This window comes from Trachymyrmex septentrionalis, unplaced genomic scaffold (assembly GCF_001594115.1).
Source record: "Trachymyrmex septentrionalis isolate Tsep2-gDNA-1 unplaced genomic scaffold, Tsep1.0 scaffold54, whole genome shotgun sequence".
Lineage (NCBI taxonomy): Eukaryota > Metazoa > Arthropoda > Insecta > Hymenoptera > Formicidae > Trachymyrmex > Trachymyrmex septentrionalis.
In genome coordinates, this window is record NW_017305715.1 from 50,686 (window position 1) to 70,180 (window position 19,495).

Genomic DNA, 19,495 nt, shown 5'->3' on the forward strand with positions numbered 1-19,495 from the left:
TTTACCATATATACATATTTCATACCTGTATACTCTAAATATGGAAAGGATAATAAAAAAATATTTTACACGTTTATATTCTTATATTGTTATACGAGTATGTATACAAAATATATCAATTAAAATTTTATCAAATAACTCTGTTTTTGTGTATCCATGAATTGTGCGATCCATCGAATCCCAGCCACTTGACGTACACTTTGTCACCCTTCCAGCGCAACACTTTCTCCATGAGATACACGTCCGGATGAGTAGCGCGATGCAATTCGTGCTCGTAGAACGCTCCAGCGAAGGATTTTCCACGATAGTCCTCGAGTTGATAGGTTACGGGATTGGTACGCTGCACCTTAACGATCGTAAACACCTCAGTCCAATTTGGTATGTAACCCTTCTCAAAACTCATCTTGTACTTGCTCACGCGTACCGAATCGCCTACTTTGAATTTTGCAGGACCCGCTATCTTTATCGCGCTGTACACTGTGCCCAAGAGTCTTTCGGCAATCGCGGAAGTTACGTCAGCGGGTCGCATGACGATGGTGCGATGCTTGCGCGCGTTGTAATCTGATACGAGACGCGGTAGCTCGTCGACCCACTTGTAGTTGCCGTTAAGTGTAAACATTTTCCACATATCGTTTTTGAGCGTGTGATTGAACCCCCCGACTGACGCTTTCAACGTCGAATACGTGGAATAGTGATTAACGTTGTGTTTTTTCAGGATATTCTGTACATCGGCGTTGTAAAATTCTTTCCCCATATCCGTTTGTAAATTTTTCGGACATCTTTCACTTTCTCGAAGGATCTCAGTGATGCGTTAGCTATCTCGCTTCCACCCTTGCTCTTGAGCGGTACTGCCCACGCGTACTTGCTCACATCGATGACAGTGAGTATGTAGTGGTAGCCTCTGTTGAAGCTCGAGTATGGGCATATCTCAACGATATCAGCCTGCCACAGATCGTCGTACCCCCGGACTATAACGCGTCTTCGCGGAAAATTTCTTCTCGCCGGAGCGTGTAATTCCTCGACGAGCCGATGTGTAATACACAGAGTACAAGAAAATAATGTATTTTTTCTCGCTGGTGTCACTCGACTGACTCATTTTATAAATACGCAATTTAATTTATAATAAGACCGGCTTCGCGAAGTTCTTCGATGATCGACAGTATCTCGTTGTCGTTCATTGCGTGAAGTAATCCCTTTCCAGATTTCTTCTGTTTTTTGGGTGTGACTGACATCAACGGCGCGATTACATGTTTGTACTTGTATCCTCTGTTGCTCAATAATCGACCTTGCGAATGGTACTTGTGTTTGTGTGCGTTCGTCACAGCATGCTTTTATACTTGTGCATATCGTCTTTCATGTAGAAGGCATCGTCGGGAATTCTCTTGAAAATCAACTCGTAAAGACCGGGTGTACCGGCGTATCGTACGCCATCGATAATTATGTTGTCCGCGTCATCCACGTCAAAACGTTTATTGCCAAACCTTGTTCAGCCCATCCTTGTGTAGGTAAATGCCGTAATTTATACCGCTCTCTTTATCTCGCGCTCCCCTCAGGACGGCCTCGACGTTTTGCAGCTGATTTTGAACCTTCGTCGCTAACGAGTCTTCCATCGTTTCAAAAACATTCTCCAACGACTCTATCGTCGGTACGATTTTGGCACGCAGGGTAAAGGTTACTGGTTGTACATCATCGTGCGATCATTGGATTTATGCAGAGTCGTGGAACGCTTGAACATCTCGCTCGCTTCTTCTTTCTCCTCTTGTTCCTCTTCCTCCTTCCTCTCACGTTTATGGGTAAACGCTGTATCTTCGTCGCGCGCGCGCCGGGGCTGTCGGCGAAAAGTCGCAGCGGCTCGATAAGAGGTTTAAAATGTCTGTTCAACGCGATGTCCTCATCGATTCTACCGGTCTTCAGAGCGCGATATTTCTTGCGGATCGACTCGCTCGTCTTCTCGATGGCCCTCGCGATTTTTTCACGCTCGCTCACATCTGCCGTCTCCGACAAAGTATCGACAGCGACTAGTCGTATTACGGTATCGCGAATTTGTTAAATCTTTTTCTGTATCGTCCATTTGTAAGCGCACTGTCTTTGTCTATCACTACGAATCATATTTTTGTTGCCAACAGGCGCGGCGCAACGCGCAAAATTCGTTGTACGACATGTCGGTATTCAAATGATCGTTGTAAACGTGTTTCAAGTTGGTACCGTCCTGTTCGAACAGTATCAGAAAATTCGCGTTGTCGTGTATCAGATGTTTAGGTATCCTCGCGTACGTCTGACAGAGATAGAAGCAGTCAACGTGTAGACCCATCGAAATATTCTTTCACCGCATCCTACTTATCGCATGCCACGTCATCAAAAACAGAATTTGGGCGCGCCTCACTCAGTGGAACGACGTCGCTGTTGTTGGACGTAAAGTAGCCGATTTCGTCGATAGACGTAAACAAATTTTCGAGATATCGATACTTTGACTGTTGCAACGATTTGGAATAGACGTACACGTTCTCAAAACGAACATCGTTCGGGCTCTCGAGTAAGCTTATGAGAACGTTGGTTTTATCGCAATTCGACGGGCCGCAAATGATCGCGCGTATAGTACTTGGCAGCATTTCGCCGTGCTTGCGCTTCTCTGCGCTACCTCCCATCATTCACGATTTCGCGTCACAGTTCGTGACGCGTATTGTCAGTGGTTGCAGCACGAATTTCATGCTCACACTACAGGCTGTGAGCTCTCGAACGACTATTTAAAGACGCGCGAACCCCGCGAATCGCGCAGTAGCAAAATGTATCTCGCGCCGAGTCATCCTTCCGATATTCGAAACTTGAGCGCCGAGCAGTTGCAATATATACCGAAGGTCGTACTCTTACGCGTGTACGGCGATTACATCGAACACGTCTGGGACCAGCTTCCGGAACACGTGAAGGCAGATTCGGAGATTCGAACCTATCGTTGGTGCGACGAGCACTACAATCAGCCGTGACAGCGAACGCACGTCGACGGTCTCGCACCTAAGATAAAGAACTGTAATGAATGTCAGCGTCGGGCGACAGTCTGTTGAATCAAGCGATAAACGCGCTTCCTTTCGAATTACATATTTCGAGCTATCAGTTTTGCGGCCCGGGCACGCGGCTTGTGAAGCGATTAGCCAGAGGTGACACGGACATAATTCCGCGGCGTGTTGAGAACACGACATTGCGTATTCGCACAGCAACGATCTCACCGATAGACACACGGCAGACAATATACTAGAGAAGGCGCGGAAACGCATTACTGCGAGTGATTCGGCTCTGAGCGAAAGAGAAGCCGTTGCAGCCATCTGGGCAGCGATGAAAGCCAAGACCAAGATCGACATGAGCATGAAACCGAAGAAGACAACGAGGAGGAAAAAGGCGACGAAAAAGCGGATACTTCCAACAGCGAAACAAGGCGGTGCGTTATCGTTTCTGCCAATGTTGGGCGCGCTCGCGTCTTTGATCGGCGGAGCGGCCAGCGTGGCGAAAGCGGTAAACGACAACAAAGCTGCGCGACGTCAGCTCGAAAAACTGCAATGACACGACCGCGCGATGGAACAGGGCCGCGGACTGTATCTTGCTCCGTACAAATACGGACACGGACTGTATCTCGGCCCGTTAAACATGGACAGGGTGCAGCTGCAAAGAAAAAAAAACGCCAAAGAGACGATAAAAATGCCGTCTGGTGCAACTACCAATGTGAAATTAAACGAGCTCGCCAGACGTATGCGCATACCATACCTTTAGAGGCGTTTTCATGCATAACGCGTTACCGACGAGCCGTGCGCGTCGAAACGAAAGCGGTATCGTGAATCTGGACGATGCGACGGGGCCTAGTACTCACTGGGTAGCGTACGCCAACAGAAACAACCGCGTCGTATACTTTGACAGTTTCGGTAATTTTCGACCTCCCAAGGAACTGGTGCGATATTTCGGGAACGATGCTACGACGATAGAGTACAATCGTACGTCCTATCGGATGTACAATCAGAGCTTCTGCGGACAGATGTGCCTGCGGTTTCTACAAAGTAGACGGTAGACGCGCGTGAATTTAGAAAGTTCGAATCACAAGATGCTGTGAAATCTCAGTATTAGTCGAACTCTTTTTCTGTCATGTCGCTTACGCTGACCGACCTCGCAACAAACTACTTTCCCGTCATAAATTTGAGTGACGGCAATTACGAGCTCGGTTTGGCGATTTTTGAGACTTATCACACGGTACCGGACGTGAATAAATCGAACAACAAATTTTATTTTGCCAAAAATGATGCGAAAAATGATACAATTCCCGAAGGTTCGTACGAGACATAAATGAATTTCTGAAACGCGCGATTTTACGGAAACGTCCGCACCGCGACGCGCTTGAAACCGTTGACGCAATGCGCGGTGACAATAACAACAATGACACCGATGACGATAATGGTGAGGGTGGAGAATATCCGATTACGCTCCGCGCAAACTAGAACACGATGAGATGCGAGATTAGATGTGCATTCAGAATAAACTTTGACAAGCTCAACAGCATTGGATCACTGCTGGGATTCTCGTCGAAGCGTATACTGCGACCGCGAAGATGGCATGAATCGGACATGTCGATCAACATAATGAACGTAAACGTTATCCGCGTAGAGTGTAATGTGACCGCGGGTGCGTACAGCAACGGCAAAAGCGTACACATACGATATAAGATATCGGAGAGGCCGCCGCAGATCATTTATCTACCGATCATCGCATGGAGCATTATGGATCTAATGATATGCGTCGTCGACCAGAACGGACGATTGCTCGAGGAGAAGAGATCTTTGTTAGATTGCACATACGACGTAAACAGTGATAATGTGAGCGTGAAATGCTCGTGCTGAACGGAATGGAGCGCTCGCAGAAAGATAACGTATTCTTAAGGCCGTCGACGTCACAGCCCGATAACACTCGCTCATTCAACTGCATTAGGAAGAAGAAGAAGTTCAGCGCGTTGAACACATTACATTTTTAAAGTCTTTGGGATTCGCGATGCGCAACATTTGAGATGACTTATATCCTACACATTAAACATGAGCCGATCTTCGACGATCGCATCGTCAAGATTGAGACTCACACGTACAACCCGTTCGTCAACACAACGTTCAGGTACAGCGACGAGATAAGAATACCCATACAGCAACAGGATCTGTACACACTGCCGTACGAAAGCTTTCTATACGTCGAGGGAAAACTGACGAAGAACAAAGTGGTCCAGGATGCTAACGTGGCATTGGGAAATAATTGCGTCGCTTTTATATTCGATGAGATTTGATATGAACTTAACAGTGTGGAGATTGACCGTAACAGAAACGTGGGCATAACTAGCACGATCGAAAACTATGTAACAGTATCATCCGACAGAAGCGTGATTCTGCGGAATGCCGGCTGGGATGCGCAGACTACGCTCGTCACGAATTGATTTTAATACGAGCGCGCAACGACAACAATTGTCTGACGGGAGATCCGGTGATAAAGCCGACGCTCGAATTATTCAAAGTACAGTGCCGCACGTATTATTGAGCGAGATAAATAAGCTGTCGATGCTGCGCGCTTTGGAGAGCGGACAATATCTGAGCATGGCTTTTCGCTCTTGGGATCTGTACGAGTTTCCGCTCTTGCAGAGCACAATCAAGCATTCATAGGCCATCAAGACGGCTAATCAGCTCGTGAAGCCGCGCTATGTCATTTTCGCTATGCAAATAGGTCGAAAAAATGTCCGAGGATATAAGTCGATTCGACCACTGCAAATTAACTAATGCGAAACTCTACCTGAATACGAAATATTATCCGTACGTTGACTTAAATTTAGATTTTGATAAAAACAGATGCGCGATTCTATACGACTTGTACGCGCGTTTCTGCAAGAGCTACTATGGATACGAGTATCTCGAGCCGAGTCTCACTTTTACAACTTTTTTACGTAATGGCCCGTTCGTAATCATCGATTGCTCTCGACAGAACGAATCGGTCAAGAGTGGACGTGCGATTAGACTTTGAATGTAAGGAGAACGTGTCCACAAATACAACAGATGAGATATTGTCTCATCATACACGATCGTGTGGTTCAGTATAATCCACTGACCAACATTGTGCGCAAAATCACCTAAGTGCACCTCCGACACGATATAAAATCTACGATACGACGCAATCGATCGCAGTATTCTCGACAACATGTCTGTGCCAACATTCGTGGATCTGGAAGGATTCATCGTTAATAAGAAATTTATCATGAAGGAAGTGGCGGCGCTGAAACAGGGGACCGTTCTCACGCATTATATTTTTAGGAGTCTTGTATCATAGAAATTTTTAACAAGATCCGACAGGTCTTGCGCTTCCCGGTTGAGTGCTTATCACCATAGATTGCGATGGTAGGGATAGTTCCGTACAACGAGGCGAAACGCCTGATCACAGCAGCTGTATTTGAAGATGATGTTATCGTGTACGTTAAGGGATGCGAGAAACGAACGTGGCTGTGGGATTTGCTTCTGGACGATAAGCAAGAACGCATGTACATCAACACCTTGGATGCAATTTACGAAGACATGGAATCTTTAACTAATCTGGATGTTACTAATACTATGCGATGTGGACAACATGTTAAGAATTGCGCGTTACAAAATGTATTGAAAATATATAACTGGTGGTTGCAAAAGAATTTTTAAATAAAAATATGTTATCGTATTTATTATGTATTTCTTTTCCCTTCCTTTGTAATACATGTACTCGTATGTACGTATGTATGTATGTATGTATGTATGAATATGTGTATGTATGTATAAACGTATGTATATATGTATGTATGTATAAACGTATATGTATAAACGTTCGTATAAGTTTGTGACAAAAAATATATAGAAAGACGTGATAAAACATGTCGCGACATGTTTGAAATTCTTGGAAAGAGTGGGGAGAGCCTGTCTCCCCTCTTCGATTCCAGAAGTATTACCATATACGTCACAATTCACGCGGATGCAATCAGTCTTGCGATACCCGCTTGTACGAACGGTTAAAAAAAAATGTACTTTGCCAAAGAGAGCAGTGCATCGTACGACGTAAAGAAGAAATATAACATGTAAGTTTCAACATTCTATACACAAAAAAAACGTTTTTTAACATTATGTATGTATGTATGCAGTCCGCAGCATCGTGCAATGCGTTTACTGAGCAAGCGTTACGATCTGACGAATACGGGCTATAAATTTTTGGAAATTGGAATCAACGTTGGTCCACTGAGTTACGTGGAGATCGTTTTGGGAGATCATTGCGGACACGAACTGTGGCTGTCTCTCGAAACCTGGAAGAGTCTCTACGAGCAGCGATGGAATATTTACAAAATGCTTTGAAACGAATACAAGGACAATTTTATAAGTGTTGGGCCGTTAATCAGAGTTTGTACGCTGAACGATGCTACGTTCGTATGTCTCGTTCTTTGTCCGTACTCATTACGATGACCGAAACGACGCTATGCCGTATGTTTAACTTTGATGGGTGTATCGATGTAACGTTCGAACGATTAGTCCGACTCGTCGATAAGGTTGATGCAAAGTATACGCGATTCTCCAATATCACGTCTGAGAACGCGACAGCGGCTTCTTCAATGGACGTCAACTCATAGATTGCAAGCTGTTAGCTTCAGTTTTTAATACGAATAAAAAATTTTCGTCCACATCATTTTATATATGTACTTTATTTTACTTTCCATCCATCCTATACCTCGACGTGCTAATAAAAAACCGTATTGAAAAAACTTCGTCATAAATAAAAGAGGATTCATTTCTTCCATGCTTTCTTCACTCATATCGCGTTATGCGCTCCAACATCGTCGTGCATGCTCTATCGCTTACAAAGCATACTACGTTATAATATCAGTCACATTATTAATCTGGCACATGCTAAATAATAATTGTGTAAAGCGTCGTGCACGCTCTATCTTTCTCTAACGTGCGAGCCCTTATTATCTACACATTTTTGGGGTGGACGCGACAGCAGCGGCGGCGGCGGATGAAAAAAATAAGAAACGCATTGTTTATGTAATCAATCGATCGGGGTCCTATTACAGCGATGCCGCCGGGACTTCCCGCGCCTTCCCCCTCCTCTCCTACGCTTTCCTCCGCGCCTACGAGTACCCCCCGCGTCTTCCCCTCCGCTCATACGAATATCCCCCGCTCCCCGCGCCGCCTGAGTTAGAACCCGCTCTATACAACTACTCGTTCAAAACCTTTCTACAATAAATGCATAGAATACGTGTAACATATAAAAGCAGTACTTCAAAAAGTATAAGTATATGAAACGATAAACGCATTTCCACAGCCTATAGACAAAGCTGCTTATTTTATCGTACGGGCGAGAAACCAGGAGAAATATAACTGTATGTGCCACACTACGCAATGCTACGTACAATAAAGTACTGCGAACGTCGTTTTGCCCAAAGTTGTCTATCATAAGACATTAAATAGTAAAAAGAAAGACACAACTGCTTCACTCGTTGGAATCAGTATTCCAATATAAATTTAAATCTACATTAATATTATAGGGTTTGTTTTTCTGTTTTTGATCGAAATATGTATATTGAATCGAATAAAAAACTATACGTAATTTTTTCAATTTTGAATTTTACTTTTTACTTAAATTCTTATATAAAAAGTTTACTTATTATCCTTATTTATAGTCTTGAGGAATGAGGATTCTTTGTTCCTTATTTTACATTTCATAAACCTTTCTTGACTAAACAAGGAGCCTTAATAGCTTCCTTTTCTTACGAAGTAAAGTTTCCTTGAGAAAGAAGTGCAACCTTCATATTTAAGCAAATCTCCAAATTTAATTTGTCACACTGGTCTTTTTGATAACTTTTATTTACATCTGTTGCATCGATAATTATTTTTGATAGTTTTTTCTTCGGAAATAAGCTGTGCCAAAAGCAGTTTCTCCTTCTTCGTATAATAAGCATTATGGCGAATTCGATTGGAACCACTGATGCATATTAAAGCCGTAATACACTGATTTAATTTGAGTAGAAAAATAAAATACAAATATTTCGAATTATGAAATACATATTTTACCTAATAGTACAATAAAATGTATTGAGTATTTTAATCCATTTCTATGTTTATTTATAAACATATATTTACGTTATTTTATGGCGGTTTTAATGTATATCAGTGCGCATTGACAATGAGTGCGTGTGGTCAATAAAATAATTGGTCAATAAAATAATTCGTAAAGCATATGAAATTACTTATTCATTATATTCAACACACTGATAAAAGGGCCACCCAAAGTTTAAATTTGTACAGTCAACAATCTTTCTTATTTTATGAAACATCTGACTGAATAACAAATTGAAAAGAGACATTTTATACAAATATATATGTATATAAAATGCAAGGATAGGAAGTAAAATAACGCCGTAAATTTTACAAATATTTTTAAAAGTGACTTGATATCGACATTGCAATTTTTTATTATTGCAATTAGGGATGCACCGAATATCCGGAAAGTATCAAGTATCCGGTATTATCCGCCATTTTTTTACTATCCGATAGCCGGATATCACTATTATCCTGGGAGGTATCCGGTTGAAATTTGATATCATTAAATTGTTTTTTTTTATACAAATGTTCTAGAAATAAGTATGCATATTATTGATGCTATAATGTTTTATACATTTTCGCAAAATTACAATCTTTTTCTTATAGACTTTTCTTTTTTTTAAAGGCATTTTCTTGGAATTCGGTCGGATATCCAGGAAATGTTGAATATCCGACTCTTCTCGGATATCCGACTCTTCTCGGATATCCGATCGGATATCGAATATCCGATATTACATTCTACCCGGATATCCAATGTCCAGTATCCAGTAATTTTACGATCTGGTACATCTCTAATTGCAATGATTACTGACTATACCAATTTTGTGCTAAGCTTGAAAAAGTCACTTCAAAAAGTAATATTTTATCATTACGCGTTTACTTACTGAAACGGTAACTTATTTGTAATAAATAATGCAAAACGAATAAAACGAGTAACGAGTATAAAATAAGTAACGCATTACAAATAATTAGTTAACTTTTCTCAGTAACGAGTGACCGTTTCAACTCGTTGTAAATAACGATTGGGTGACTTTTCAACCCTGATGTTACAGTTAAAAATTTTCGCAAAAAATGTATAATAATTAATTTTTATATAAAGATGTTAAAAACTACAAAAGTCATGATATTAAGATATAAATTTATCTTTTTAAAGGACGTAAGAAGGCAGTACAAATATATGTTCCGCGAGAAAAAATTTTACTAAATTGAAAAATAATTTATAAGAAAACATTAAATACTACAAAATACATGATATTAATACAAAATTTACTCTTAAAAAAGAATAGAAAAAGGCGCTAAAAGTGCGTATTCTTCGGTTCTTCGAAAAAAAATGTACTAAATTGGTTAATTCATATATTGTTTATAAGAAGACGTTAAACCCTACAAAATGCATAAAATACTAATATACATTTGCCTTTGTAAAAAAAGGTAAAAAAGCACTGTGGATACATGCTCTGTAAAAAAAGATTTTATTAGATTTAAATATATAATGAAACCTAAGTGATACGTATTTTAGTATCTATTCATGTCCCATAAATAAAATTCTACTTAATTTGGATGATATACGAGGTACATAAAAGATTTGATATCAATAATAGGCACTAATTTATAATCTTCAAAAATTATTATCTTACTCAATCCAAATCATATATGAACCTTGATTAAGAATTACTACTTAAATAATAGTACGAGGGCAAGTCAATAAGTTTTTAGAAAAACATAGTAAAACACATTTTTTTTATTGATTCATTTTTATTTCTCAACATAGTCTCTTTTCGGCTAGATACACTTGATCCAACGATTCTCCAACTTTTTCAAACCGTCCGAATTATATGATTTGTCCAACTCTTCAAAATAAGCCTCTGTTTCGGCAATGAGCTGCTCTCTGATGGTGAATCTCTTTCCTCCGAACGATTTCTTCAGGTTTGGAAACAGGAAATAGTTGCAGGGAGCTAAATCTGGCGAATATGCTGGATGGGGAAGTAATTCGTAGCGAAATTCGTTGAATTTGACTATCGATGCACGTGTGAACTCGTGCATTGTCTTGATGGAAGAGTACTTTCTCTTTCGCCAAATGGGGACGTTTTTTCTTTAAAATGTTGTTAAAACGGTCCAATAAGACTGCGTAATAATTGCCATTGATCGTTTGCTTCGACAGAAGGTAATCGATATGAATTATACCGTGTGCATTCCAAAAAACTGTGGCCATCACCTTTCCGGCCGACTTCATGATCTTCGCTTTCTTCGGAGTTGGTTCACCCGGTGAAGTCCATTGTTTTGACTGTTTCTTCCTCTCGGATGTGAAGTAATGGATCCATGTTTTGTCCACAGTAATGAATTGACGCAGAAATTCATCTGGATTACGTTGAAACATCTCCAAACATTATTTTGAAATCGTCACACAATCGCGCTTATGGTCCACAGTGAGCAAACGCGGCACCCATCTTGCCGATAGCTTTTCCATACCCAATTGTTCAAAATTGAAATCACTGATGTGATATGCCATGTGATATGCCTGTGGCCTCTACAAGCTCGCGCACTTTCACTCGTCAGTCAAAACAATCGTGGACTTTATCGATGATTTCTGGCGTAGCAGCTTCAATTGGATGTCCTGAACGAGGTGCATCACATGTGGAAACACGTTTAAATTCATTCACCCAATTATACAATCGCAAAAGCTGGTGCAGATGTGCTATAAACATTATCCAGCTCGGCTTTGATTTCTTTCGGCGTTAAACCTTTCATATATAGATGTTTGATTACTGCACGAAACTCGTTTTTTTTCCATTTTGCAAAAAATACGAAGATTGATCGCTTTAATCGTCTACAGAAATGAAATTACGCGATAAATTTTGCTCAAAATTTGACACAATAATCAGCTGAAAGATGCTACTTGTCAAAAAGTAATGTGACATGACACTTCGAGTGCCCTTTGACAGATCAAAGAACTTATTGACTTGCTCTCGTATATCTAATTTAAAAAAATAAAATCTATTTTTATATATTTGCCATCAAGTTAAAATCCCGTAAATAAAAATTATACTTAATTACTTTCAATTCGAGAGTTATCACAGAGAATTCAAAACGTAACAGACAAAATTAAAAAGTTTTAATAAAAAAATTTTCATGTAAAACACTTGGCGTTGCTGGACCGAAAAATATAGAAATGTCATTACAATAAGAATCGAAACATAAGACCAGAAGGACGACATTACTGGACGTCGTTTACACAAATTCATATTTTTACTAATACAGTATGTTTATGCAAACTTACGTTTTCACTAACACATCTCACGATCCCAAATATGACGTTGCCCATACAGCACAAAAACATTGCAGAAATATTTCATTGCAAGATTGCAACATTACAAAAATATTGCAAAAAATTGCCGTAATATTTTAGCACATTGCAGCAACGTAAAAATATCCATTTTTGAAATATACGTAATGTAACAATATTACAACATAATATTATATATACGCAATATTAGATTTTGCGCGCAGTGGAGAAATATTTGCAGCAATATTGCAGAAAAACATTGTAATAATGCAGCAACATTACTGTAATATTATAACGTTACTGCAATACTATATTTGTTATAAGATTTTGTATTGTATGATTTAAATATAAAAAAATTAAAAATAGAAGTTAAATGTAATATACAATGGATACAAATAAAATATGACTTTATAATTAATTATGTCTTTATATTTTATAGGCCGATACACTGTCGGTACTAAAAATCTACAGTATACATAATGTGAATTATACTATGTGAATTATATTATGTATATAATAGATTTTCAGTACGGTAGTGCATGTCGGAACATTTTTCTCTGTCGGCCTATTGGTCTTATATCTTATTATTGTGTCCATTGTGCGTTATGTTAAATCCTTACCTCTATTTTATGTCTATAAATTACTGACACAATTCCTATAATTTATAGACATTGATTACATTTACACTTTATGTCCATTTCTACTAATATATTATAGATTAACTTTAATCTCGGTTCAACTTACTCTTCGTTTTTTTCTAATCTTTGGAATTAAAAAAGACGAAGACAATTTGAACCGAGATTAAAATTAATCTAGATTAGTAGAAATGGACATTAATTGGGTTTAATAACATTCGTAGTAAATTAATCAGTCATTCTATGTCTCAGAGGAATATATTATCAGTTTCATAACTACATACAGATATTATTAAATCCGATTAAGTGTATCGATAAACGTGATCATTAATTCCTATTCTTCCATTATGTGCAGGTCCTTACTTTATTGGGTTATACACAAATCAATATATATAAATCTTAATACTCAAAGCGAGCTTTCTAACAGAGACACAAATTGACGCAAGAGTCATTCTGTCTTTGTTTTTTATTGATTATTAAACAAGAACAGAATAATTTTGTATCAATTTGTGTCTCTTGCTGGAAATATTTTTAAAATACTGCTGCAACATTACTGAAGTAATATTGCAAATAGAAGTCTGCAACATTGTAATGCAACATTGAAATGTTGCAGCAATGTTGTTACAAGTTTCTGTGCTGTACGGGTGACCAATCCTGAAGATTAATCGCTCATGTCTCGACTCTGATTATATATAGTGACTCTAGAAAAATGTAATGATAAAATATAAATATAATAACTAAAACATAAATATAATAATAACGTAATTATTTAGACATAAATAATGTCTAAAATATATAGAATTAAAAAAATTTTTTAAACAAGATACAATGGAAATAAGTATAATCAATGAGTGAGCGAGTAATACGGCATGCAAATTAGAATTAAGTATAGGACAGAAGTATTTAAGTTTTGAATTCTTTTGTTTGTGTTGTAGTGAAAATTATTAGATTTAACTGTAGTACCATTGTATTGCAATACCATTGTAATTTTTTTAAATATTTAATTATTCAACCTTCTTTTTAATAAATGTAGCATTCAAATTAAATTTATTATTACGTTTGAACAGTTTTTATTGTTTGATTTTTTTGGTCCAGTAGAGTTAGGTGCGCAACTAAGTTTCCGGGTTTTTTTGATCAATGAAAAATTTTAAGAGAAATACAAAAAATGGTTTATTCAAAGTATCGTCCCTCGCTAGCTACATATTTTTGCCACATTTTCTCTCTGGCAATACATGAATACCGCGACAATAAAACGACGCGTCTTTGGACCGAAACCATTCATCCAACCAATTTTGCACTTCTTCGAAATTGGCCAAGTGTAGCCCAGCCAAGCCATGCGCCATCAACCGGAACAAGTGATAATCGGAAGGGGCCAGATCTGGCGAATACGGCGGGTGCGGTAGCAGATCCAATTTCAGCGTTTTAATGGTGTCCTGGGCGATGGAAGTGCGATGGCACGGAGCATTGTCGTGTTGCAATATCACTCGTTCGTGTCTCGTGTCCCATTCTGGCCGTTTTTCGAGCAATGCATGGTTCAAATTGATCAGTTGTTGTCGGTAGCGATGCCCATTGACAGTTTCGCCCGTTTTCAGCAGCTCATAGTACACGATTCCTTTCTGGTCCCACCAAACGCAGAGCATTGTCTTCTTTCCGAAGCGATTCGGCCGTGCCGTCGATGTTGATGCTTCGCCAGGTGAAAGTCATGATTTTTTGCGTTCGGGATTCTCGAAATATATCCACTTCTCATCGCCAGTAACAATTCGATGCAGAAAATTCTTTCTTTCATGCCGCAAAAGCAAAATTTCGGAAGTGGCTCTTCGATTTTCCATCTGTCTTTCAGTCAACTCATGCGGCACCTATTTTCTTTCCTTTTGAATTTTTCCCATGGCATGTAAACGTTTGGAAATACCTTGGCGAGTCATGTTTAATGCCTCCGCAAGTTGATCTTGTGTTTGCGTATTATCTTCATCCAATAACGTTTGCAGATCGCGTCCTCAATTGTTTTTGGTCTTCCGGAGCGCTCCTTGTCCACAGTGCCGAAATTGCCACTTCTGAAGCGTTTAAATCAATCTTCACAAGTAGTTTTCGATGGTGCATGTTCGCCGTAGGCCTCCTCAAGCAAACGACGTGCTTCAGCTGCATTTTTTTTTCAAGTTAAAACAGAAAAGCAAAGCTTCCCGCAAATGCTGTTTATTTGGCACAAAACTCGACATCTTCGTTGTTAGAAAAAATATTTTTGCGTTGCGATATGTGTTGGTATTACGACTGGTTATTGTTAACAGATGTCCAAGCTATAAAAAAAACACAATTTCAGACATGTATGTCGACTACATGTGTCGTTAGCGCCATCCATGTGTGAAACCCGGAAACTTAGTTACGCACTAAGTGTTTTTACATGAAAATTTTTTAATTAAAATTTTTTAATTTTGTTTTATTACATCCTTAGTTCTCTGTGATAATCCTTGGGTTGAAAAGATAACACAATTTTGATTTCATTTTTTAATTTTGTACAATAGAGTTTTGTGTATTCAAGGTTTATATATAATTTAGATTGAGCGAGGTATTACAATTTTTAAAGATTATAATTTAACGTCCATTATTGATATCAAACCTTTTATATACCTAATACGTTTAAATTAAATAGAATTTTTATTTATAAGACTTTAATAGATACATAAATACGTATTAGGTTTCATTATATATTTTAATTTAATAAAATTTTTTTTGCAGAGCACGTATCCATAACGCTCTTTCATCTTTTTTTAAAAAGGTAAATATATATTAATATTTCATGCATTTTGCAGTGTTTAATGTCTTCTTATAAACGTTATATGAATTAATCAATTTAGTACACATTTTTTTCCGAAGAATCAAAGAATACGCACTCTTAGCACTTTTTTTACCCTTTTTTAATAATTATTATGAGACATAGGCGATAGTCGAAAAATGTTTTGATAATTAAGAGATGACTTGTGCACGTATGGTATATATCCAAGTCTTAATTATTGGAATTATCTGTTATCTACAAAATCGTACCACGCTTCATGAGTTATTATTAAACGTCATTCTTAAACATTTGCTCTTAAGACCTTCAAGAAACCCACTGAATAATAGAACGATTTGATCAGCTTATTTACAAATGTGGATGTAGACACTAGCAAGCCATAAGAATTAAGTATTAAGGGTAAAAATATACAGACTTAAAGACATTAAATGATTTCTTGTCACTCTGATGCGAGATCTTAGAATCAGTGCAGTAGGTTTAACAATACGAGTATTTCAACAAATACTGCAGTTCGAAAACATGGCAGCAAACTAAAATCCATTACAAATATGACTATATCCAATCTTTTCTGTTCTATATACAAGAAAAATCATTAAATATGTATTATTTCATGGATTTTCTCAATTTGTCAGAGAGAATTAATTAAATCCGTCGCGAAAAGTGTCAATGATATTATCATTCAAATCAATAGTAAAATGATTTGAACTAATGATAACATTATACGAACTCAACAGCATTATCATTATCGAATGATTTTACTATTTAAAGCGTTTAATAAGAAAATCATTTGGTCAGTAGTAAAATATTTTATCATTGGATGTAGTCCAATAGAAATATCATTCGACTAATGGTATATTAGTTATTATTGGATACATATCAATAGGAATATCATTCGATTAGTAGTATAATATTTTGCCATTGGATTATTGTCAATAGGAATATCATTGATGTTTCTATTGATGCGTATCCAATAGTAACTAATATATTATGAATCAAAATGATATTCCTATTGGACTACATCCAATAATAAATTGTTATATATAACATTAAAATTAAATATTAGACAATAGCTTGGACAGTTAAACTGGACCAATTTCTATCAGGACCATATATTGAACAGATGTCAGAGCCATACATTTATGATTATATACGAGGGGGGACCCAAAAAAAACGGGAATTTCGTCATAACTTCTTTATTTCTCAATATTTTAATACCAAATTTTAATCACCTTCAAAGTATTCGCCATTGACCACAACGCACTTCTCCAAATGATTCTTCCATTGTTCAAAACAGTTTTTAAATTCACTCATCGGGATGTCCTTTAAGCCTTCCAGCGATTTTTGTTTCACCTCCTCCACAGTGGCAAAACGCTTTCCTTTCATATTCCTTTTGAATTTGGGGAACAAAAAGAAGTCACAGGGGGCTAGATCCGGTGAGTATGGGGGGTGGACAATTGGTGTCATGGCGTTTTTGGTCAAAAATTGCTTCACGGAAAGGGCGGTGTGGGCCGGCGCGTTCTCGACATTACGTTTTCGCCGAAATGTAAAAAGTTGTTTTAATAAAAAAAATCTCACAGGCGAACCGATGCACTCACAGCGACACAACTTCGCACACTGACGCAGGTGGCGTGACACTAACGGACATGTGGTCAAACAATAGGTTCCCCCACTCTCCCTCCCCACCACAGCGTAATTCCCGGAACTTATGGGTCCCCCTTCGTAGATGATTTGTGGATCATCGAAGTGCAGCGGTTTCCATACAATTTCAGAAGTCAAGGATAACGAATGGCAGTATGCAATTGGATGGGTGACCGCTCCGAAGCACTATAAAACTAGTTCCCAAATTTAGAGAAAAACTTTTTTTTATCATAATTTTATGATGTGTATTCTGGAATAAGATATTAATCAATAATAATACTCATTTTAGTAATAAAACTATAAAATTAATGTACATGTTATGTATTGAAAACTATTGATTACTAGCCAGGATAAAATCCTCAGTGATAAAATATTACCATTGGCAAAAACTTATTCAGCTTGCTATAAAATACTATTGAAAACGCCATTCATTTTCAATGAGTTTTTCAATGATACTTTTAATAGTAAAATTATCTGTTTTTTCGCGACGGGAAGCCGCAAAAAAGGGCCTACCTTTGTATTAATTGCCTAAGACTCAACTGCGTATATTTCAAGCAAAAATATGTAATTCAAGCACATGTTATAAATGTAGTAAGAAACGTATTTATAAAGGGTGTTTTTTTAAGCCCGATAGAACTTACAACTGTAAAAACTAGCACAAAAATGCAATTATAATCAAAAATTTTTTTTTATTCGAAAGATCAATGTATGGCATTAATAATTGAAAATGATTTCGGGCATATGGCCACCGCGGCTGTTCTTAACGAAGCGCATTCTGGACGCCAATTTTGAGTGACTTTTTCGAGCAATGCCGGCCGTATGTCACGAATAACACGAACAATGTTGTCCTCCAAGGCGTCAATTGTTGCTGGTTTATCAGCATAAACCAGTGACTTGACGTAGCCCCAGAGGAAATAATCGAGAGGGATCAAATCGCACGACCTTGGAAGCCAATTGACAGTTCCATTTCTCGAAATCAACTTATCGCCAAATTTTGATTTCAATAAGTCGATGGTTGCGGTCGACGTGTGGCACGTAGCGCCATCCTGTTGAAACCACATCTCGTCCGGATCAATGTCATCCATATTTTCAAATAAAATCATTGATCATGGTGCGGTAACGATCTCCATTGACCGTAACGCGAGCTCCGGCCTCATTTTTGAAGAAATAAGGTCCGATGATGCCACCAGCGTGTAAACCGCATCAAACGGTGCATTTTTCTGGATGTAATGGAGTCTGTAGGATCTCTTGTGGATTGTTCTCATTCCATATACGGCAATTTTGCTTATTAACAAACCCGTTAAGCCAAAAATGAGCCTCATCGCTGAACACAATTTGTCGATAAAACAACGGGTCAGTTGCCAACTGCTCTAGAGCCCAATCGGCGAAAGCCGATTCAAGCGTGAGTCTATTCATAATGATTTGCCAGTGTATACTGAAAGAAATAAAAAAAATTTTTTTAAATTTTTTTATTAAAATTTAATTTTTTGTTTTATTTTTTACAATTTCAAGTTCTATCGGGCTTAAAAAAACACCCTTTATATACACATTATTGTTCCACGTAGCTGCATCAAATAATTCAGATCCGTGTCGAATGTCCAAGTGTCGCGTCGTGTCAAGTTAGCAATCCTTCACTCCCAATTTCCATGCAAAGAACACAAGTCTTCCACTAAATTAAAACTAAAGTTTCATGCTTTCGGAAATTGTAAGCTATATTTGTGTTCGATTTTTTCGGTTACGGCATAAAGAAAATTGCAATAAAAAATTATTGCAGATTTCGACAAAGTTGTGCTACTTTTAATCCGATTTTTAACATGTTCTCATTATATCAGATTGAAATAAATATTTGCAAATAATTTAGTTTATCCAAAAATACAAAAAAAATGTACATAAAAAAGATTCTATTGTTTAAGCCAAAATCTAATAATTTTATTCATTTTCCTTCGTCTATTTTTTGAAGAAGTGTGAGGTAATGTTTTAATTTTTGCTGGTAGTAATATATAAAATAAAGTGATACAAAAAATAAAATAAATAT

General features: G+C 37.9%; 2 protein-coding genes across 2 annotated transcripts in view; one reads left to right on the forward strand and one right to left on the reverse strand.

Annotated features, from left to right (window-relative positions):
• The window catches only part of LOC108752116, a 59,314-nt gene that overhangs the window by 39,535 nt on the left and 284 nt on the right, over positions 1 to 19,495 (forward strand). The window lies entirely within an intron of this gene.
• LOC108752087 lies at positions 131 to 2,645 on the reverse strand. Its single transcript, XM_018492703.1, is given in 4 exon segments — positions 131 to 807; positions 810 to 942; positions 1,482 to 1,675; positions 2,384 to 2,645. Coding segments are annotated over 4 exon segments (1,266 nt in total).